The sequence below is a fragment of the Mytilus edulis genome, chromosome 7 (assembly GCF_963676685.1).
Source record: "Mytilus edulis chromosome 7, xbMytEdul2.2, whole genome shotgun sequence".
In the NCBI taxonomy this organism is placed as follows: domain Eukaryota; kingdom Metazoa; phylum Mollusca; class Bivalvia; order Mytilida; family Mytilidae; genus Mytilus; species Mytilus edulis.
This window is the reverse complement of record NC_092350.1, coordinates 21,702,165-21,726,240: the sequence shown is the minus strand read 5'-3', so window position 1 is coordinate 21,726,240 and position 24,076 is coordinate 21,702,165. Positions and strand designations below refer to the sequence as shown.

Sequence of the window (24,076 nt, the reverse complement as noted above, 5' to 3'; positions counted from 1 at the left end):
TTATTTTGGCGAAAGAGGTGGCGAAAAAAATAATTGACCCAGGGTAAGTCGTACACCAATATATTTTGTTTCATGAACAACTGTATTGGATGTAAAATTGTTTACAAATTAATAATATAATTTATTAACTTCTATTATGATTTTTATTATACTTCCTTGAACAGAGGCCCACAAAAGTAACTACGGGTGTATATCCTGACAAGAAAACCCTGGAACGTTACAATACCCTTTTTGTTTGAAAAATTTGGTAATATTTTAAACAGTCCATATTTCCTATTGGTTAAGGTAATTTTGCTCCTTATATATAGAATTTTCTTGTATGTCTCTTCATGTGCCCCTAATCATTGATGAATTATAATTTGAGAATCCTTTTCTTGAGTGGAGTGACAATGATAGAGGCTGGATAAGGGGAAGGAGAAGGAGTTTATTCATTCAATATTAAAAAGGATAAAGGTCGGTCACTAGTAATATAAGATAGATGGACTAACTTGTAAAACACAATAAAGACCACCATCAACTAGAGCTACCTTCTCTTTTAAGATTAAAGTTAACTAGGAAACATTCATAAAGTAAGAGGATACTATTTGTTAATATCTGTTATGTAGAACTAGTTTCTACTTCCTTCTTCATGTTAAGATGCATAATATTATTTTATTACAGGATTTTAGAGCAGTACCTCTGGACACTGGTCAATCAGAATACAATTTTGTCCTTTCATTATTCCATAAAAAAGGATTAAGAAAAGGGCCTTCAGGTCAAGTTAAAGCTGTATATAGTGTACAGAATCCACGACTATGGCAGAAGTTTTCTTTGTAAGTACCTTATTACTTAAAAATGTTAAATCAAGCATGTAAAAGTTTGTAACATTTGTCATTCCATCACACAATTTACAAATTACTGTGTTAACAAATAATTGCCAACCTACCTGTTTCAGATATAAATGCTTGCCTTCAGTTAGGGTATCATGTGTTGACTCCAGTGCTGAGTCAACCCTTAACTGAAAAAACTTTGTATTTCTGCTTCTCTGCTAGAATACGATACAGGGTATATTTTTTCATATCACATAAACATAGGGTTCACACTATTTGGACACTGGGGTGAGAAATTATCTGCTTTACTTATTCAAATGGCCAATGGCTGTTTAAACCGTCAAATTTGTAGATTGGTTGTATATTATTTCAATAAATTTTTAGTATTGCAAGCTAATTGAAGTACTTTCTTTCACTTCTAGCACTAGATTATACTCGAGAGTACGTCAACAGATTTTGAATTTTGCTAAAATAATTTTAAGAACTCCATTAGAGCATGTAATTAAAATGCCTTCATATCATGATTGATAAATTGAAAATGTCATACTCCATTCCAAATTGCTTTTCAAAGACTGTTCATTTTTATTTTTTTAATTTTTTCTTTGGCCACCGTTTGACTACAAAGACTGTCAACCAGCATCCTTAAACAAGACCTATACCTATCAGACTTAAATACTTCGGTTTCAAATAATGCACCACAATATACAACCAATGAATATGGTTACGTTATGGACCTCACCAAAGAAGATTACATTGACCTCACAACAAGCAGCAGCAGTGTAACAATTTGACTGGATGAACTAACGGAAGAATTATGGGTCATTTACATGTTTTTATACGACCGCAAAATTTGAAAAAATTTTCGTCGTATATTGCTATCACGTTGGCGTCGTCGTCGTCCGAATACTTTTAGTTTTCGCACTCTAACTTTAGTAAAAGTGAATGGAAATCTATGAAATTTTAACACAAGGTTTATGACCACAAAAGGAAGGTTGGTATTGATTTTGGGAGTTTTGGTCCCAACATTTTAGGAATTAGGGGCCAAAAAGGGCCCAAATAAGCATTTTCTTGGTTTTCGCACTATAACTTTAGTTTAAGTTAATAGAAATCTATGAAATTTTGACACAAGGTTTATGACCACAAAAGAACGGTTGGGATTGATTTTGGGAGTTTTGGTTTCAACAGTTTAGGAATTAGGGGCCAAAAAAGGGCCCAAATAAGCATTATTCTTGGTTTTCGCACAATAACTTTAGTTTAAGTAAATAGAAATCAATGAAATTTAAACACAATGTTAATGAATACAAAAGGAAGGTTGGTATTTATTTTGGGAGTTTTGGTTTCAACAGTTTAGGAATTAGGGGCCCAAAGGGTCCAAAATTAAACTTTGTTTGATTTCATCAAAATTGAATATTTGGGGATCTTTGATTTGCCGAATCTAACTGTCATGACTGTGTATGTAGATTCTTAACTTTTGGTCCCTTTTTCAAATTGGTCTACATTAAGGTCCAAAGGGTCCAAAATTAAACTTAGTTGGATTTTGACAAAAAATGAATCAGTTAGGTTCTTTGATATGCTGAATCTAAAAATGTACTTAGATTCTTGATTATTGGCCCAGTTTTCAAGTTGGTCCAAATCGGGGTCCAAAATTAAACTTTGTTTGATTTCATCAAAAATTGAATAAATGGGGTTCTTTGATATACCAAATCTAACTGTGTATGTAGATTCTTCATTTTTGGTCCTGTTTTCAAATTGGTCTACACTAAAGTCCAAAGGGTCCAAAATTAAACTTAGTCTGATTTTAACAAAAATTGAAATCTTGGGGTTTTTTGATATGCTGAATCCAAAAATGTACTTAGATTTTTTATTATGGGCCCAGTTTTCAAGTTGGTCCAAATCAGGATCTAAAATTATTATATTAAGTATTGTGCAATAGCAAGTCTTTTCAATTGCACAGTATTGCGCAATGGCAAGAAATATCTAATTGCACAATATTGTGAAATAGCAAATTTTTTAGCTCACCTGGCCCGAAGGGCCAAGTGAGCTATTCCCATCACTTTGCGTCCGGCGTCCGTCGTCGTCGTCCGTCGTCCGGCGTCCGTCGTCCGTCGTCCGTCGTCGTCGTCCGTCGTCGTTAACTTTTACAAAAATCTTCTCCTCTGAAACTACTGGGCCAAATCAAACCAAACTTGGCCACAATCATCATTGGGGTATCTAGTTTAAAAAATGTGTGGCGTGACCCGGTCAACCAACCAAGATGGCCGCCACGGCTAAAAATAGAACATAGGGGTAAAATGCAGTTTTTGGCTTATAACTCAAAAACCGAAGCATTTAGAGCAAATCTGACATGGGGTAAAAATGTTTATCAGGTCAAGATCTATCTGCCCTGAAATTTTCAGATGAATCGGTCAATCGGTTGTTGGGTTGCTGCCCCTGAATTGGTAATTTTGAGGAAATTTTGCTGTTTTTGGTTATTATCTTGAATATTATTATAGATAGAGATAAACTGTAAACAGCAATAATGTTCAGCAAAGTAAGATCTACAAATAAGTCAACATGACCAAAATGGTCAGTTGACCCGTTTAGGAGTTATTGCCCTTTATAGTCAATTTTTAACCATTTTTCGTTAATTAAGGTAATCTTTTACAAAAATCTTCTCCTCTGAAACTACTGGGCCAAATTAATCCAAACTTGGCCACAATCATCTTTGGGGTATCTAGTTTTAAAAATGTGTGGCGTGACCTGGTCAACCAACCAAGATGCCCGCCATGGCTAAAAATAGAAAAAAAGGGGTAAAATGCAGTTTTTGGCTTATAACTCAAAAACCAAAGCATTTTGAGGAAATCTGACAGGGATAAAAATGTTTATCAGGTCAAGATCTATCTGCCCTGAAATTTTCAGATGAATCGGTCAATCGGTTGTTGGGTTGCTGCCCCTGAATTGGTAATTTTGAGGAAATTTTGCTGTTTTTGGTTATTATCTTGAATATTATTATAGATAGAGATAAACTGTAAACAGCAATAATGTTCAGCAAAGTAAGATCTACAAATAAGTCAACATGACCAAAATGGTCAGTTGACCCGTTTAGGAGTTATTGCCCTTTATAGTCAATTTTTAACCATTTTTCGTAAATTAAAGTAATCTTTTACAAAAATCTTCTTCTGAAACTACTGGGCCAAATTAATCCAAACTTGGCCACAATCATCTTTGGGGTATCTAGTTTAAAAAATGTGTGGCGTGACCTGGTCAACCAACCAAGATGGCTGCCACCGCTAAAAATAGAACATAGGGGTAAAATGCAGTTTTTGGCTTATAACTCAAAAACCAAAGCATTTTGAGGAAATCTGACATGGGATAAAAATGTTTATATCAGGTCAAGATCTATCTGCCCTGAAATTTTCAGATGAATCGGTCAATCGGTTGTTGGGTTGCTGCCCCTGAATTGGTAATTTTGAGGAAATTTTGCTGTTTTTGGTTATTATCTTGAATATTATTATAGATAGAGATAAATTGTAAACAGCAATAATGTTCAGCAAAGTAAGATCTACAAATAAGTCAACATGACCAAAATGGTCAGTTGACCCGTTTAGGAGTTATTGCCCTTTATAGTCAATTTTTAACCATTTTTCGTAAATTAAAGTAATCTTTTACAAAAATCTTCTTCTGAAACTACTGGGCCAAATTAATCCAAACTTGGCCACAATCATCTTTGGGGTATCTAGTTTAAAAAATGTGTGGCGTGACCTGGTCAACCAACCAAGATGGCTGCCACCGCTAAAAATAGAACATAGGGGTAAAATGCAGTTTTTGGCTTATAACTCAAAAACCAAAGCATTTTGAGGAAATCTGACATGGGATAAAAATGTTTATATCAGGTCAAGATCTATCTGCCCTGAAATTTTCAGATGAATCGGTCAATCGGTTGTTAGGTTGCTGCCCCTGAATTGGTAATTTTGAGGAAATTTTGCTGTTTTTGGTTATTATCTTGAATATTATTATAGATAGAGATAAATTGTAAACAGCAATAATGTTCAGCAAAGTAAGATCTACAAATAAGTCAACATCACCAAAATGGTCAGTTGACCCGTTTAGGAGTTATTGCCCTTTATAGTCAATCTTTAACCATTTTTCATAAATCTAAGTAATCTTTTACAAAATCTCCACTGAAACTACTAGGCCACAATCATCTTTGGGGTATCTAGTTTGAAAAATGTGTCCGATGACCTGGCCATTCAACCAAGATGGCCGCCACGGCTAAAAATAGAACATAGGGGTAAAATGCAGTTTTGGGCTTATAACTATGAAACCAAAGCATCTAGAGCAAATCTGACAAGAAGTAAAATTGTTAATCAAGTCAATATCTTTCTGCCCTGAATTTTTCAGATGAATTGGACAACTGGTTGTTGGGTTGCTGCCCTCCAATTGGTAATTTTTAAAGAAATTTTGCCGTTTTTGGTTATCTTGAATACTATTATAGATAGCGATAAACTGTAAACAGCAATAATGTTCAGCAAAGTAAGATCTACAAATAAGTCAACATGACCTAAATGGTCAATTGACCCCTTAAGGAGTTATTGCCCTTTATAGTCAATTTTTAACAATTTTCATTAATTTGGTAAATTTATGTAAATTTTAACCAAATATAGTTCTCTGTTACTAATGGGCAAAGTTCATTATAGATATAATTGTAAGAAGCAAAATCGTTCAGTAAAGTAAGAACTTCAAACACATCACCATCACCAAAATACAATTTTGTCATGAATCCATTTGTGTCCTTTGTTTAATATGCACATAGACCAAGGTGAGCGACACAGGCTCTTTAGAGCCTCTAGTTTTTAATTAGAGTTATCTTTCTTTGTCCAGAATAGTAAGCAAGAAATATCTAATTGCAAAATATTGTGCAATAGCAAGATTTTTTTTTAATTGGAGTTATCTTTCTTTGTCCAGAATCAACTTAAATCTTTGTTATATACAATATACAATGTATATTCACTTTTTACTACCAACTGATAAATTAAAATAATCTTTACCATTCAGTGATAACAAGCAGTTTTTTTTACATCTTAATATTTTATGATGTATTTAAATGAGTAGTTATTGTTGCAAACTCCATTAGAAATTTTAATTGAGATTAGTTTTGGAATAAGGGAAAGGGGGATGTGATTAAAAAAATTGGGTTCAATTTTTCTCATTTGAAATTTCATAAATAAAAAAGAAAATTTCTTCAAACATTTTTTTGAGAGGATTAATATTCAACAGCATAGTGAATTGCTCTAAGAGAAAACAAAAATTTTAAGTTCATTAGAACACATTCATTCTGTGTCAGAAACCTATGCTGTGTCAACTATTTAATCACAATCCAAATTTAGAGCTGAATCCAGCTTGAATGTTGTGTCCATACTTGCCCCAACCGTTCAGGGTTCAACCTCTGCGGTCGTATAAAGCTACGCCCTGCGGAGCATCTGGTTTACATTCTATTAACAGCATTTACAGATGGGTTTCACCCCTAGAACTCCTCCATTTTAAGTCTCATCACTTATTCTATCATTTCAAACAAAGAAGTCATTACCCCAATGATTCTTATCCTGATATATATGCATGTTATATTTCATATTGGATTTTAAACACTCATCCATTGTCATTATTATAAAAGTTATTTGCTCATTTCAAATATTAGCGTAAGGAGGTATTAAGATATCCAATGTCAATTTTATGGTATGTTCTGGATATTTTTATCATGGTTATTTCTACCCTAGTCTACAAGGACTTATCATTTTTGTAAGTCTTACCTCTAACATGATTCAACAATAAATTTTAGATATTTATATACTATAATTTAAAAAATATTTGCATGCACTTATAATCATTGCTATGAAAATAAGGAGAAATTGCTTGTTCCTTAACTTAAGTTTAAGGTGGTATTGAGTAAATGCACATGTTAGATATTTGTGAACTTGATTATTATTTTTTAGACAAAAAGAGCACATGATAGAAGACATAGGAAAAGATAATATAAATGAGCAGCATCTTTTCCATGGAACAGAAACATCAGCTGTAGGGGGTATATGTCGTGATGGCCTAGACTGGAGAATGTGTGGTTTGAATGGCACAGCTTTTGGCCAAGGTATATTATTAAACTCAACTTATGAAGGCCAATTTTAAGCTCAAGGCCAAAAGTGGGCTTTTCTCATTACTTGGCCTCTGTCATCCATTGTCATTCGTCTGTTGCCCTTCGATGTTACTTTTACAAAAATTTTCTCCTTTGAAACTACTAGGCCAAATTAAGCCAAACTTGGCCACAATCATCATTGGGATATCTAGTGTAAAAGGTGTGTCCGGTGACCTGTCCAACCAACCTAGATGGCCGCCATGGCTATAAATAGAACATATGGGGCAAAATGTAGATTTTGGCTTATATCTCTGAAACTAAAGCATTGAGAGCAGATCTGACCCCGTCAAGATCTATCTGCCTTGAATTTTTTGGATGAATCGGACAACCCATTGTTGGGTTGCTGCCCCTGAATTAGTAATTTTAAGGAAATTTTGCCGTTTTTGGTTATTATCTTCAATATTATTATAGATAGAGGTAAACAGTTATAATGTACAGCAAAGTAAGACCTACAAATAAGTCAGCATGACCAAAATGGTCAATTGACCCCTGAAGAAGTTATTGCCCTTTATTGTCAATTTTTAACAATTTTCATAAATTTTGTAAATTTTTGTAAATTTTTACATAATATTTTCCTCTGTAACTACTGGGCCAAGTGCATTACAGATAGAGATAATTATAAACAGCAAGAATGTTCAGTACAGTAAGACCTACAAACACATCACCATCACCAAAACACAATTTTGTCATGAATCCATCTGTGTCCATTGTTTAATATGCACAAAGTGGAAAGGGATTAATATAAGTTGCAAAACTTGTTTCCCAATCTACTATAAATAAATATGTTTAAACTAATATGCACATAGACCAAGGTGAGTGACACAGGTTCTTTTGTATAGAAACTTTTGAAGAGCAACTAAACAAATTTCCAAGAAAATACTGTTTTCCATAAATCCATGATAACTGGTATGTAGGAATACAAGCTAAGTGAATCAACTGAAATAGGGTTATTGTGTAGAAGACTATACTTTGATCTATATTGGTTTATTTTTATAAATTGTGACTTAAATGGAGAGTTGTCTCATTGGCACTCATACCACATCTTCTTGAATATTTATTATATTTCATTCACCTTGTTGATTTATCTATGGGCCTGTTTGTCCATCCGTTATTAAACAAATACTTTGGTGAGCATTATAAAAGGTAAGAATAGTTCATTATATGAAGTGTTAATAATTTGAAAATGTTGGAACATGCATCTGATTTCTCTATTGTAAGAAGATTTATCTGGACAGTTGTCACACTGTGTTGGTTACAAGGAGTATATTGAAAGGCAAGAAACTATTGCCTGCATTTATCATATTGCAATTTTTTTATGCAACTGCAAAAATTGAAAATTGAAAAAATTGGTATCACGTTGGAATTGTCCGTAGTCGTTGTCATCATCGGCGGCGTTGGAAGACTTTTGGTTTTCGCACTATAACTTTAGTATAAGTGAATAGAAATCTATGAAATTTAAACACAAGGTTTATGACCATAAAAGGAAGGTTGGGATTGATTTTGGAAGTTTTGGTCCCAACAGTTTAGGAATTAAGGGCCAAAAAGGGCCCAAATAAGCATTATTCTTAGTCCCAACAGTTTAGGAATTAGGGGCCCAGAGGGTCCAAAATTATACTTTGTTTGAATTCATCAAAAATTGAATAATTGGGGTTCTTTGATATGCTGAATCTAACTGTGTATGTAGATTCTTAATTTTTGGTCCCATTTTCAAATTGGTCTACATTAAGGTCCAAAGGGTCCAAAATTAAACTAAGTTTGATTTTAACAAAAATTGAATTCTTGGGGTTCTTTGATATGCTGAATCTAAACATGTACTTAGATTTTTGATTTTGGGCCCAGTTTTCAAGTTGGTCCAAATTGGGGTCCAAAATTTAACTGTTTGATTTCAACAAATTTTTAGTTCTTGGGTTTTTTTGATATGCTAAATCTAAACATGTACTTAGATTTTTGATTATGGGCCCAGTTTTCAAGTTGGTTCAAATCCAGGTCCAAAATTAAACTTTGTTTGATTTCAACAAAAATTGAATCTTTGGGGTTCTTTGATATGCTGAATCTAAACATGTATTTTGATTTTTGATGTTTTGGTCAGGTTATCAGATTGGTTTACATTGAGGTCTAAAGTTGAACTTTATTTGATTTCATCAAAAATTGAATAATTGGGGTTCTTTGATATGCTGAATCTAAACATGTACTTAGATTTTTGATTATGGGCCCAGTTTTCAAGTTGGTTCAAATCCTGGTCCAAAATTAAACTTTTGTTTGATTTCAACAAAAAATGAATCCTTGGTTTTTTTTGATATGCTGAATCTAAACATGTATTTTGATTTTTAACCGGATTTTTGTGACAAAAATGTCGGTTATTGATTTGGGGATGTACGGCGGGCGGGCGGCAATCAAATGTTGTCCGTGCATTAACTCATGCACCGTTCAATCAAAGCTTTTAAAATTTTAATATGTTGTTACTGACAACTAAATGAAGGTCAAGTTCAATAATGGCGATTTTGACTTTTACCGTTCAGGAGTTATGGTTCTTGAAAGATTGAAAAATGCAGTTTCCAATCATGTCCATGCATTTACGCATGAACTGTTTTACTAAAGCTTCCCAAATTTTAATATGTTGTTACTGATGACCAAATGGAGGTCATGTTTAATAATGACGATTTTGACTTTTACCATCAGGAGTTATGGTTCTTGAAAGATTGAAAAATGGAGTTTCCAGTCGTGTCCGTGCATTTACGTATGAACTGTTCTACCAAAGCTTCCCAAATTTTAATAAGTTGTTACTGATGACAAAATAGAGGTCAAGTTCAATAAAGACGATTTTGAATTATACCGTTCAGAAGTTATGGTTCTTGAAAGATTGAAAAATGGTGTTTCCAGTCATGTCCCTGCATTTTGTCATGAACCATTCAACCAAAGCTTTTGAAATTTTTATATGTTGTTACTGATGGCAAAATAGAGGTCAAGTTCAATAATGACGATTTTGACTTTTACCGTTCAGGAGTTATGGTTCTTGAAAGATTGTAAAATGGCATTTCCATTCACGTTGTTGCATTTACTCATGAACCATTCAATCTAAGCTTTTCAAATCTTAATATGTTGATACTAATGACAAAATGGAGGTCAAATTTGATATTGACGATTTTCACTTTCACCATTCATCAGTAATGGTTCTTGTGATATTGCCAGGACACAAATAAATATTAATAAATCCGGTTTGCTGTCGTTGTGACAGCCTCTTGTTGATGTTTTGGTCAGGTTATCAGATTGGTCCACATTGAGGTCTAAAGGGTTCAAAATTGAACTTTATTTGATTTCATCAAAAATTGAATTCTTGGGGTTCTTTGATATGCTGAATCTAACCATGTATTTAGATTTTGGATATTGGACCATAATAGGTAATGTCCAATTTAAAATTTAAAGTTTTTAAGTTTAAGTTCTTAGACCACATTCATTATGTGGCAGAAACCTGTGTTGTGTCAACTATTTAATCACATTCCAAATGTAGAGCTGTATCAAGCTTGAATGTTGTGTCCATACTTGCCCCAATGTTCAGTGTTCGAACTCTGCGGTCCTATATAGCTGCGCCCTGCAGAGCATCTGGTTGAAGATTGGACAAAAATGCTAGATAGATTATTGTGACTTTACAAAGCTTTAGTTCATGTATGATATATAAACCTTGCAATATTTTCTGAATTTACAGTATGCTATGTAGTTTGTATATCTTTTCATATTTAATTTATATAATGTGGATTTGTTAATTTTCATGGGTACCGATTTTCATGGGTTAAAGAAAACTTGCATATTCGTGGATATTTCATTTGTGGTTTTTGCCAAAGTCTGCATTAATTCCTTTAGAAAAGTTTTAATTGTTGAACACTTTAACTTGTGGTTCTCCTATACCCAGGAAATCCTCAACAATTGTTTTCCGACGAATATTAACAATCCACAGTAGCTAAAAGGAAGAACATTGTTAACGCTTTACTGAGCTCATTAGTGATGGACAAACAATCAGTATCATAGCAATGCTCATATATTGTATTGGTATATTTTAGGGACTTACTTCGCAACAGATTCAAGTTATTCAGAAAAGTATTCTCATATCGGAACAATTAGACGTAATAAGTCAGCATGGCCTAAAGGTTTCAATTTGGGAAGTGCTTACCAACGTCCTTCGTTTGGAGGGAATAATGCAATTCCATTACCCTTTACACATGGTTTTTCTATGGGGGTTAACCCACCAGTGTTAATAAACAGCAATCAAAATCAAGGATTCGGATTCGGAACAACAGCTACAAATAATAATGTCTCAGGATTCTTTGGTGGAACTTCAAATAATCAAACTAGTGGTTCAAACATTGCACAATTTTTAAATCATTATCGCAATATCAGACAATCACAGCCTCCAATCAACTCAGCTACTAATCCACCAGGGTTTGGATTTGGTGGTGCAGCCGCTGCTGCTACTTTTGGGGCAGCTAACAACTTTACTTTTGGAGCACAACCTGTAAACTTTGCAAACACTAATGTGAATATTACAGGCCAAGAGGCTAGTTCTACTGGTCAATCAGAAGATATTCCATTAGAGGAACAATTTATCCAGACAACAAGCAGATATATGTTTCTAGCACGTGTTTTAGTGGGAAGGCCATGTCAAGGACAAAATGGCATGCGTAAACCTCCACGTGATGAACAGAACAGGCTTTACAATTCAGCCAGTGACAATCCAGCTAAACCCTCCATATTTGTAGTATTTGATAGTGCTCAATGTTATCCGGAATATCTAATTGAATTATGATGATTTAGTAATTTTAAAATCATTTAAATTAACAAATACATGAAATACTCAGTTGATGCCAAATAAACAAAAGTTGTACGATCTAACCTATTTATAGAAAAATGAGGTTATATGCTAAATATGCAATTGGAGATGTTGTCAGTTTTACAAGAATTGTTAATTTCTTACCTTTTTACAGTGTTTTGGTTGGGTTTTTCTATCTAAAGAAGGTGGATAAATTGAATATAAATTATATAGTTAAAATGTATTCATTGATATTTTGATGTCAACTGAAAAGTTATAATAAGGCCACAAGATGCATGCATATTCAACATTAGTTAAACAAATTATTATCCTTTAGTAACATGTTAACATTCAACAGACAGTGTCCATAATGTAGAAAAGTAATGATAGGCTATTTTTTTCTTTCTATTTTATTACTCAGGGAGTTTGAGTTTACAGGAAATTATCATGATTATTGAATTGTATTGTAACTACTTTATCATATGATTTCATGTAAACTGTTATATATAAACAATTATTTGACCTTTTATATTTCCTTGTTTCAGGTTAAAGCATTTCTGGAAAATCAAGTGAAACAAATCATGAATAAAGTTATTTACAAGTCTAAAACAATTATTTAATATGCATGTTTTTTATGCCCCACCTACAATAATAGAGGGGCATTATGTTTTCTGGTCTGTGCATCTGTTAGTTCCTTCTTTAATGCATCCGTTGGTTCATCCGTCCGTTCGTTCGTTTGTCCGTCTGTCCCACTTCAGTTTAAAGTTTTTGGTCAAGGTAGTTTTTGATGAAGTTGAAGTCCAATCAACTTCAAACTTAGTACACATGTTCCTTATGATATGATCTTTCTAATTTTAATGCCAAATTAGAATGTTTAACATAATTTCATGGTCCATTGAACATGGAAAATGATAGTGCGAGTGGGACATCCGTGTACTTGGGACACATTCTTGTTATTGTTGTTTTTGTTATCACCAATTGAAGCACTGTTTACTGCAGAGATTTTCTTCAAATTCACTTGATAGTATTAAAATTAAGGACTTAGAAATGCTCAACTGTATGTATCTCCCTCATGCAAAGCTCTGATTCCTTTCACGGATTTGGCTATACTTTTTGGACCTTTTGGATTATAGCTCTTCATCTTTCATATAAGATTTGGATTTCAAATATTTTGGCAACGAGCATCACTGAAGAGACATGTATTGTTGAAATGCGCATCTGGTGCAAGAAAATTGGTACCGTTAATTTTGTAATGGTTTGTGTTAAGTATTTTAAATGAAAAAGAAAATGTAAAAACAAAGGAGGTAATGAATGTCAATAATGTGTGCAGATGTTTTTTGTGTTGTTTTTTAATTATGATATATTTTTTTGTTTATTTAGCAGTCCTTTACGTTTTATTGAAGATGAATTGTTTGCATATATCCCATTAAATTTAAAAAAAGAACAGGAACTGTTCTACTATCAGTTTAATTGAGCAGGTCAAAGTAACAAGTCAACTGTTTCTGACTAGAAACAACTGGTCTAATTATCAAAGTATTAAATATATGTTGTTTTTTATTTGATGAAGCAACCCCCTTTAAAGATTTAGGTAATATTGTCTATCTTTAAGAAGATAAATTAAATCTGTGGGGTTCTTTGAGAGCTGCATCTAACCATGTATTAAGATATGGGATATTAAAACCATAATAGGCAAATATCCAATTTCAATTTTCAGGAATGTGGATAATTTATGCATGTATGTCCATAAGTTGATAGCAAAATTACTCAAATAGGTATGCTGACTTCGGGGCTCTCAAACATCCATTTTGCTGGAAAGCCTGTAGCATTGGTAAATTTGTCCTACGTTAAAGTTGTCTCCCTTTGATAATTTGAAAATGGTCTATACATGCTACTATGTTCTATCAATATGACATATATGTAGACAGGGAGTAAAATAGGAAACAGAAGAGCTATTTTTTTACAACATGTTGGTACATGTATATTTAACAACTGTGGGTTGATTTATTTTTGTGATTACCAACTTTTGTGGATTAAGTAAAACTTGTATTTTCGTGGATATTTAAATTCGTTCTTTTGGCAAAGTCTGCATACATTCTTTTGGACAAATTTTACCCACTAAATCAACGTAAATTGTTATCCAACAAATATTTATAAATTCACAGTATGTTGGTGTGAATGAATATATGCATAGATTTAAATGAACCAACATGTGAAAGTGTAAAACACTTTTTTTTCCATAAATAATTTGAGCATTTCCTTTCCAATAAATCTATAAAAAATTCAAACAACTACTATAGGGTATTAGTTTTCTTATAGATCATGTAGAAATATTTTCTAAAATATTATTTTCTTATTTTGATCAATGAAAGTCTATATAATTATAAATTCAGTCAATAATTAGGATAACTATGACATACTAATTGTTACACACATTTAGCCATTTTTATCTTTTCCAAAATGTAAAGCAGACCCCTTTATCATGTTTATAGAATTGTGTGATACCAAGTAAAAATAACTTCAAGACATTATATCCTATATATGCTTGTTAATATCTCTTTATTCATATACTTATATATGAATATCAAGAAACATGTTGCCTTTATTGTAAAATCAACATTGTGTAATATACATATACAAAGTAGAATTGAATGAATATATGTTTACATTACATGTGTGATCATGATAAGATATTCATCCATCATTGTTTTATTGTGTTTCCAGTTATTAGATATTTAAATATGGAAATAAATTATATAAAAAAGAAGATGTGGTATAATTGCCAATGAGATAACTGTCCACAAGAGACCATAGGTCACTGTACGGCCTTCAGCAATAAGCAAAGCCCATACCGCATAGTCAGCTATAAAAGGTCCCGATACGACAATGTAAAACAATTCAAGCGAGAAAACTAACGACCTTATTTATATAAAAAAATGAACCAAAAACAAATATGTAACCTATAAACAAACGACAACCACTGAATTACAGGCTCCTGACTTGGGACAGGCACATTCATAAATAGTGTGGCCGGGTTAAACATGTTAATGGGATCCCAACCCTCCCCTAACCTGGGACAGTGGTATAACAGTACAACATAAGAACAAACTATAAAAATCAGTTGAAAAAGGCTGGACTCATCAGATGGACAAAAATACAAGTGGACATGACCGGGTACTTGTATTTTTGTCTGTTTTTATGTCACATGTGCCACCCATGACAAAATGTTGATGAGCATATTTATTTGCCCTTGTCCCTCTGTCCATTACGTTTGTTAGTCTGTCCAGATATGTTGATGTCCATCTGTCACCTCCTGTGAGCTACAACTTTAATATTTTGTAAGATGTTTCTGAACATAAAAGATGTTTGCATGTCCACTGTATTTTGATCTTTTTCAAATATTCTCAAAATGCTAGGTATTTGGACTTGGTGATTATTTTTGTAATCAAAATAGAAATAAAAGATAGATCAGCCCATTATACATATTGTTAAATTTCGTATAGTTAGGACTAAGTTGTTTCTTACAGACAGCGCAATAATTTCAAATTGTATTTCATCATTACTGTTTTTCAAATTGAAAGTATGTGGAACTATACACTCTGACATATGACGGAGCAAAGGGGCATTGTCCATATCTAGTTTTAATGTTTTATCTGTGTTGTGACAATTAAACAATAATATAAAGAAGATTCAAGGTATTATTACACATGAAAATAGTGTTGCTTATATTCTTGAGTACTGTGGCTTCATTATCATTCATTGGATACCAGTTTTCATGGATGTCATGGGTACAAGTGAACCACCCAAATAAATGTTCAGTGAATGACTTATTTTTTTTAGGCCTGTAGCATGTGTAGGTAACTTCAATAAAACCACGAAATTAATATCCATTAGCATAAAAGTTTTCCTTAATCCATGAAAATTTTTACCCATGGAAAATAAATAGATATACAGTATATAATCAAAGGAAAAGAGGATATGGCATGTTTGTTACTGAGCCAGCTCTCCATAAATACAACAGGACATAGGTGTGAATAGTTACTGGTCAGCTTACAGCCTATATAGTTGTAAAAAGACCAAAGATTTTAAGGACTAGAATATACAGGATATCTAACCAATATTTCCACAACTTCAATAAGATAGGAGGTCAGACAGGCTTAAATTTGGTCTCTTGAATTGAAACTGTTTTCAATTCCTTCTAAAAATTATTATATATCATTAACATTTCTAGTAAACAAATCAAGTTCTTCGTTATTAGACAATTATGATAACTTTTTAGGGATATTAGTATCTCAGGATGAAGTGAAATTGAAGTTCAATGTATTAGAGGTGGAAGTAGTTTTATTTGGAAAATATTGATTACATTCAATAACCCAAAATAATATACCCCAGCTCTAGGAGTAGGTCTATATTTAAAAAGGGTGTGTTCATTAAAACATAAGGGAACATATAAACTTGTGTACAGATAAATTATTAGTGGCAATATTGTTATAAAAAATACTGCACTCCGAGAATCTGAGAACAAACAGACATGACAGGTAAAATTGTCAACAAGGGTACATCAGTAAAGTTCCTTTTCTTAAATAGGTTTATTGATTTATTGACCATGCTTTTCCTATCGATATCAATCCAAAAGCTAAAATCGTTTCGCGTGTTTCAGAGCTTTTGGAACCGTTCTGAAATAGTCCGTTTATACATTTTTGAATTATTAGAAACAAAGGTTTCAACATCCCTAGTCAAACAATCTCATCATAGATACCAGGATTAAATTTTGTATTTACGCCAGACCAGCGTGTCGTTTACAAAAGACTCATCAGTGATGCTCGATATCAGAAAAAAATCAAAAGGACAAATAAAGTACGAAGTTGAAGAGCATTGACGACCAAAATTCATAAATTGTTTGACAAATACAGCTATGGTAATCTATTCCCGAGTAAGAAAACCTTAGTATTTCAAAAATTCAAAAGTTTTGTAAACAGTTAATTTAAAATCTGACCATATCAATGATAATTTCTGTCAGCGCAGACGTGCTGACCACTAGGCTGGTGATACCTTCGGGGAATTAAAACTACAACAGCAGTGGAATCGACCAAGTGGTTGTACATAAAGTCATCATAGATACCAGGATTAAGTTTTGTATTTACGTCAGACGTGCGTTTCGTCTACAAAAGACGCATCAGTGACGCTCGAATCCAAAAAAGCTTAAAAGGACAAATAAAGTACGAAGTTGAAGAGCATTGAGGACCAAAATTCCTAAACGTTTTGCCAAATACAGCTAATACGGTTTGATCTTTAGTTAGATGGATTTGACTTTTTTGAGGTCCTGTTTTGGTTATTTAGCTCTTCAACTGTTTCGGTTATAAACTTTGGCTTTCAAATATTCGGCTTTAAACGCTCCCGATTAAGGTTTATTCAGAAAATTTACATTCTCATTAAGATAAGAGAAGGAACATATATCCATAGGAACATTCAATCTCAAACGAACAAATCAAATGATAAACGGTCAAAAGACAAACAACAGTATACACAACTTAATGTAGACCAGTTACTGAAGTCGGAGCAACACAAATCCCACAAAAACGGGGATGTTCTTATGCGCTCTACAATAGTAAGCAAATCAAGCTCCACATGTGGAACCAGTTGTTTTGCTCATGTTAGTACATAAATATTCCAGAATCTTCATAATCAAATTTAGCATATCCATAAATCATTGAGGACCATCTGAAGCCAAAAGAAAGCGAAATATCCTAAACCGTTTTTGTTTTCGTATAAATTAGATTACCAGATTTATGTTGCATTTTTCAATCACAAACATGTACATGTAAGTTTAAGAATATTACTTCTTGAGCGATTTCCAAAACTAGAAATCTATTGCAATGTATATGATACCTACTAGACTGAAAATAGTGCTATATCCTTACTGTTGTTTTACATATGAAATAATACTTTGCTAACAATTTTGATACAAAGAGGGGAAAATTTATAACTGAAAAAAATCAACTGAAGCCGTAGTATGGATGTTAGGTCCTTGAGTGAACGAGAACATAAAACAATAACATATTAATCGACAAAGGTCATGTGAAGTAATATGAAGACAATGGGGACAATTATAAATCTTTCGTCCTTGCGTGCCTCTCTTTAGTAACTTCAACTATAAAGGTACTTGACGTAACATGTCATAATAGGCCAAAAGAACAGATGTCGTTTTCCCATCATGTTTGTTTCAGCTTTTGTAAGATTTATATTTTATAATTTGTTAAAATTTAATTTATTAGTTTAGTGACTATTAAAAGTGTTATTCTTGTTAGATTGGGAAAGTAACATCTGGAAGCTGTAAAGATGTAAAGATGTATATATAAATATGAGGTAAAATCGTGGATTATTGTCTTCTTCAATATGTTCCATATGAAGGTGTTACTTCTCATCACTGTTGTTGCCTATGCAGGTGAGTAAAGAAGTTTTTTTCGATTAACACCGAACTGTGGTGATCATTTATGAACTGCAGTAGCTTTTTGGCATCTGACAGTCTTGTTTGCATCAATTTTTGTAACACTACAAAGGTCACGAGAGCACATGAGATGTCGGAATTATTTTCTGGATTTGTTTAATTACCGGTTATTCAAGATTTTTTTTTTTTATATAGTAGATGAAAATCAACGAGCGAACGAACAACTCATTAATTCACAAATGCGCATAGTGTATTTGTAAATTGTCAGTGTTGAGATATTTTTTTTTAAATTTTATTTGAACTAGTGTTCTTTTATTTTTTTACAACGTTTTATTGTAAATTAAGTAGAGCATGTAGAATGCTATAGGCTTTAACTCCTACTCGTTTAGAAGTAGAGTTGATGACATACTATAGATATGACTAAAATGGCTTTGACCACATTTTTGGTAGACGTTTAGAATTACAAATCCAGTAATGGTTAACAACCTTGGACGACCATAAAAAATGTGGACCATAACTATGGCCGTGAGAGTCATTCAGCAAGGCATGAACATCGTTTATTTTTGTTCACAGACTGAAGGTACGCAACCGACAATTGAGATAGAACACTTAATTGTAAACATAGGCTACAACTGTTGCTTATTGAAACTAACATGTAATCATATGATAACGTCTAAAATTACTCACCTTTTAGGGAGCACCCCTACGATTGTACAGCCTGGTAGAATCCTTCGGGAACTAGCTGATGAACAGGTTAGTGTTTACAATTGTGAACATAATTCTTCTATTTATTTGTTATGTAAAACGTTTTCCATTTGTTTGACGCAACATTTATAAGATTGTATTGAAACAAGCTGACCAAGCAACGAATGATATACTTTTAATTGATGTCATATCTTCATCTACCTCAGGCATAGATTACCTTAGCTGTATTTGGCAAAATATTTAGGAATTTTGGTCCTCAATGCCCTACAAATTCGTACATTATTTGGCCTTTTTAACTTTTTTGGATTCGAGCGTCACTGATGAGTCTTTTATAGACGAAACGCGCGTCTGGCGTATATACAAATTTTAGTCCTGGTATCTATGATGAGTTTATCTACTCATTACATATTAAATTACAATTTTACCACACCGTTTAGTCTTTGAATGGTAGAACTGATACACAAATTTGAAAATTAGCCATCGTTTAGATCTACAATAGGTTATGAAGATAGTATTTGATATCACTATGTATGTTACATTTATGTAAAATAATAATGTTTATACCAAATTTTGTTACTCTTTTTTTTTTATTACAAATAACTGTAATATTGTAAAAGCTTTATTTTAATAGGATCAACTACTGTCTGGGAAAATCGTAAATGGTCAGAATGCTCAAATTACCGAATTCCCGTGGCAAATTTCTTTACAACAAGGTTTCCTTGGACTTATTTGGAGTCATATTTGTGGTGGAAACATAATAGATGGAAAATGGATACTTACTGCCGCACACTGCGTGGATGGTCAGACGTAAGTAATGTGATTTATCTTTTATCTTTCATTTAAAAGTCTGCTTTTATGCCAAAAATACTAACTGCTACAAATGTTGATTGGTTTTTACGAGATAATACCCCTCCACGACCAAACACTCAGAAAAATTCATTTTTTTCATAAAATTCCTTTCAGTAGTATTTTAATGTTTTATTTCTCAATCACTATCATTGTCATCTGTAATAGTTTGTACTGACACAAATTTTATATGTGTGTTATATTCCAAAATTCTAGCCATATGAAAGAAATGGGAGACACGAGTAATTATACAAATTGTAAATGAATTCATAAACTGCGACTAAACCTCCCCAGATGTTTTAAAGTTGTATAACATTTTGGTAAATTAAAATATTTTGCTGTATCTTTTAAGGGTTTGTTCAAAACTATAACTTTTTCGTCTATTTAGGATGACCATCTTCGTTGAAGCAAACATTAGGTGATATCGAAAGCAATTCTACAATGCCTTTTTAAAAAATAAACTTAAACTTAAAACTAAAAGGCATAAATCTAGTCGCATTTCGAATTAATGAGAGTTAGGGAAAAGGTTTCATATGACATTGGACAATATGCCTAAACATGTGTCAACGAACAATTTGTATGTATTACAGTGCAGGAAATCTTAGAATCAGAGCTGGTGCCAATGCTCATGCGGAAGCTACACAGACTGTCTCAGTCAGTAGAATAATTATGGTAAGATTAATATTGCAAACTTATTATAACGATAACATTCATAACCAGAAAATGACCAATGGGCCTTTTATAGCTGACTATGCGGTATTGGCTTTGCTCATTGCAATTGTTGAAGGCCATACGGTGACCTATAGTTGTTAATGTCTGTGTCATTTTGGTCTCTTGTGGACAGTTGTCTCATTGGCAATCATACCACATCTTCTTTTTTAAACTTTAAGGTAATATATCTGACCCTTCTTACCATTACCTTTTTGCCATTGACAAATTTCTCCCTGTCATTCACTTAGTTTTGCAGATTCTACCTAAGAGATTTATTGATAAATTTGTTCTCGTCCTAAATGCAAAAAAAACTGTTTGCCACTTGTATAGTCGTCGTACGTTTCGGCAAATGACGAAATTTCATTTACAGGAAATTTTGATATGATTGACTTAATTTTCCCGTAACATTTTCAGAAGTGTAACTGTGGCGTTATTTACTTGCAACCATTTGATTACCGAATCTTGTGTTTCATGTAACGATACAAACTTGATAATTGTTGGTTGCTTAACGTCCAATGGAAATAACTTCATGCATGTTCAAGACGAGGCAAAATCATCTCTGTATTAATAAATTCTTATTTAAACTGTTATTACTAACCTTTAAGCTGATGAACGATAAATAAAGAAATAATATCTTTTAATTTCAGCATCCTCAGTATTCTGCAGTTGGAGCAGATGGTTATCCAAATGACATTGCCCTATTGGAGCTTTCTTCAGCACTGACTTTGACCAATGGCGGTTCAGTTAATAAAATTGTGTTGGCAGATGCTGGAGAAAATTTTGAGTTAAAAAACTGTAACATTTCTGGCTGGGGTCTCACAAGCGGAGGTAAAAGATATATACATTTTATCTTTTTATCATTATCAGAAAAAAATAAAACCCAACAGTTATTACTACTGATACTTCAGGAGGTTTATGACCACGATGGACATAAAAAGAATACCAGTAGTCAATATCACATAAGATCAACTTTGCCTGAGTGAGGTGGAACCTATCTTTAAATTCACACATTTATCTCAAATAGGCTCCTTACTACCTGGTCACATGATTACCGGATCACATGTGACATTTGTCTAATTATTTTATTGCTATTGTTCAATCTGAATAATTTCTTTAATACAATTCGTTACAATTTATCTTATTACAATTACATATAATGCAAGACCTATTGTGGCTTTATTAATATTGCCATTATTTTAAATAACTCCTCACTCTGTATTCCCAAACATGTGCATATGAAAATAAGAAGATGTGGTATGATTTATTACCAACGAAGCAACTACCCACCAGAGACTGAATGACGTAGTATGACATGCATTTTTAATAAACTATCGTAATATTCAAAACTGATAGATAATCAACGTTCTTGAAAAATATAACTCATACACTTTAAATGATTTAACTTAACTGTGTACAATAACAATAACAACAAATGCAGTTGGCTTAGCTATTTTACAGGTGGCAGTTCACCAACAAATCTGCTCTACGTAACGATGCAAGTTATAACAAACAGTGAATGTAGGACAAGATGGCAATCAGTAACTTCAACAATTCGTGACGATCACATTTGTATTTTTGAAGAAACAAAATCAGCATGCAACGTAAGCAATACAGAATATATTATTTATTGTGCCTGAGGTACATCTTTCTAATTATCTAGAGTGAAGACGAAGAAATTTGTATGGTATGATTCTACTTCATACCAACTTTGTGTGTAGCAGTGCTTTCGACTCCAATCTTAATTGACCTGGATTGCAAGCAGGTCTGGTTCTCGTCTGTCACTCCAAGCATTCTTCTTGATGCTGAAAGTGACATTACACACTGTAACATTCATGTCGTTCATTTGTCATGTCGAACAGAAATGAAGCTTATTAGTTTTGAAGGAGGAGGTTATGAGTTACAATAAGAAATAAACCAAATACTAACTAATAATTGTGATTTTTCACGATACATTCGGTTACATGTAGTTCGGTAAATGATTTGATATTCTGTTGATTTTGGAAGTTGTTGGCTTGCTGCCTAATTGGAGTTCATATTTTGTTGTCTATTCTAGGGTGATAGTGGAGGCCCAATGTCGTGCTTAGATGACTCAAGGACCAATAAGCTGGCAGGTGTAACATCATGGGGTGCGAGTGGCTGTGACGGAACATATCCAAGCGTCTATACTAGAGTGTCCTCTTTTAGATCATGGGTATCATCACAATGTAATTGTGTGTAAACTTCCTGATGGTTTTACATTAAAACACATTGGATAACATTAACTTTGTTGGTTTTTTTATATAGATTTTTCATTAGAAGAAGCATGAAACTTAACGTGACGGTACTCAAATTGCACCTATTTTGACACTTTTTTCACCTACATTTTTTTTTATGATAAAGACAAAAAAAATCATTCTGTGTTTATTTTGTAGCCATATCCTTCTTATTATATAGGTATACCAATTTGATTTATAATTCCTATTGAGTCATAGAAAAATGGGTTTGAATCGACTCCCAAACTATCCATGATTCGTAATGAGGAGTACCCAAATAGCACCATGCTTAAATTCCCATCATTAAAAATCAAAATAACAGATGTTTTGTTTTATTTTTATAAATATCTAGATCAATTGGACATCAGTACATGCTCACTATTCATTTTTTTTAATGGATGCTTGTAACATATTTTTTTGGTTCATCTTGCGGCGTTTTCGTACATTTTTTTCAGTGATAGCTTCATCTGTTGATATAAACTGTGAACGTTTAGTGTATATTTGAATATATTCACCTGTTTTGTAAGACGTGTATAATGTCAAATAATCAAAATACAAATTGTTTTGTCTCAAAGAAAACTTTTAAGAATTTCTCAGCTGTTTACGTTGAATAAGTGGAATGTGGGTTCTCGGTGCAATTTTGGTATCGTGACGTTACAGGCAATTTCTAAAAGGAATGAATTTTTCAGTCCAGATGAATTTAAAAACTTTACACTATCAGTATATAAAGTGTTTTTTTACATTTAAATTCAATGTTCTGAGCATTGCAAAAAGATTGTCTCGTCCTTTACTGATGCTGTATAAATTATATTCTGAAGTACAGATCTGACAAAACTCATCGGTATATTAAAGTTGGACGACACAATTTCATGACGGCAGGTTGTGTACTTGAGGTTGCTTTCGGTAAGTATGAGTACAGGTACTTAATTTTTCCGACGTAGTCGGTATAGTTTCGGTTTGTGCCCTTTGAACGTAAGGACGCTTAACTATGGCAACAGAATACGCATGCTCGAAAATCATTTCTGTGATTGGAGAAAATGCTGTCATGGTGGGTGATTTGGTTGTGTTTGAAAAAACGTCTCGTTAATCATATCGTGATGGAAAGCAAGTGAAAAACGATAAATATTTGAACTAGATCTTACAAAGATTTATATTTTTATCAAAATAAATGTTTCTCAAATAGCTCTTTGCATCCATGACAGCGTACATGACTTTTAGAACGCAACTACGCATGTGAGATTTCCGCAGGGTTTTGATGAATGTAAACAGAAAGATACGAGGACCGAGAACAGAGAAAACGTTATTTAAATGGTTATTAAATCACTTATTTAAATATAATCG

The 24,076-nt window shown here is 32.9% G+C and overlaps 2 protein-coding genes across 3 annotated transcripts in view; both read left to right on the top strand.

Annotated features, from left to right (window-relative positions):
- Positions 1-12,385, top strand: part of LOC139481034 (uncharacterized) — a 46,514-nt gene extending 34,129 nt beyond the window's left edge. For both annotated transcript variants that reach the window (XM_071264067.1, XM_071264068.1), the window contains exons 13-15: positions 661-812; positions 6,779-6,930; positions 11,031-12,385. In XM_071264067.1, the coding sequence (XP_071120168.1) occupies positions 661-812; positions 6,779-6,930; positions 11,031-11,773 (1,047 nt within the window). In that variant the 3' untranslated portion in view covers positions 11,774-12,385. The remainder of the gene's footprint in view (positions 1-660; positions 813-6,778; positions 6,931-11,030) is intronic.
- Positions 12,386-18,131: 5,746 nt separating this feature from the next.
- On the top strand, positions 18,132-22,740 carry LOC139481033 (chymotrypsin-like serine proteinase). Its single transcript, XM_071264066.1, has 7 exons — positions 18,132-18,218; positions 18,916-18,974; positions 19,558-19,733; positions 20,363-20,444; positions 21,131-21,311; positions 21,942-22,084; positions 22,537-22,740. The coding sequence occupies exons 1-7, from the start codon at positions 18,170-18,172 to the stop codon at positions 22,699-22,701; spliced, it is 855 nt and encodes a 284-aa protein (XP_071120167.1). The 5' UTR covers positions 18,132-18,169; the 3' UTR covers positions 22,702-22,740.
- Positions 22,741-24,076: the final 1,336 nt, after the last annotated feature.

Coding starts and splice junctions, on each gene's coding strand:
- LOC139481033 (XM_071264066.1), top strand. CDS start 18,170: ATGTTCCATATGAAGGTGTTACTTCTCATCACTGTTGTTGCCTATGCA. Junction 18,219..18,915: donor CACTGTTGTTGCCTATGCAG/GTGAGTAAAGAA, acceptor CTCACCTTTTAG/GGAGCACCCCTACGATTGTA. Junction 20,445..21,130: donor CAGTCAGTAGAATAATTATG/GTAAGATTAATA, acceptor TTTTAATTTCAG/CATCCTCAGTATTCTGCAGT.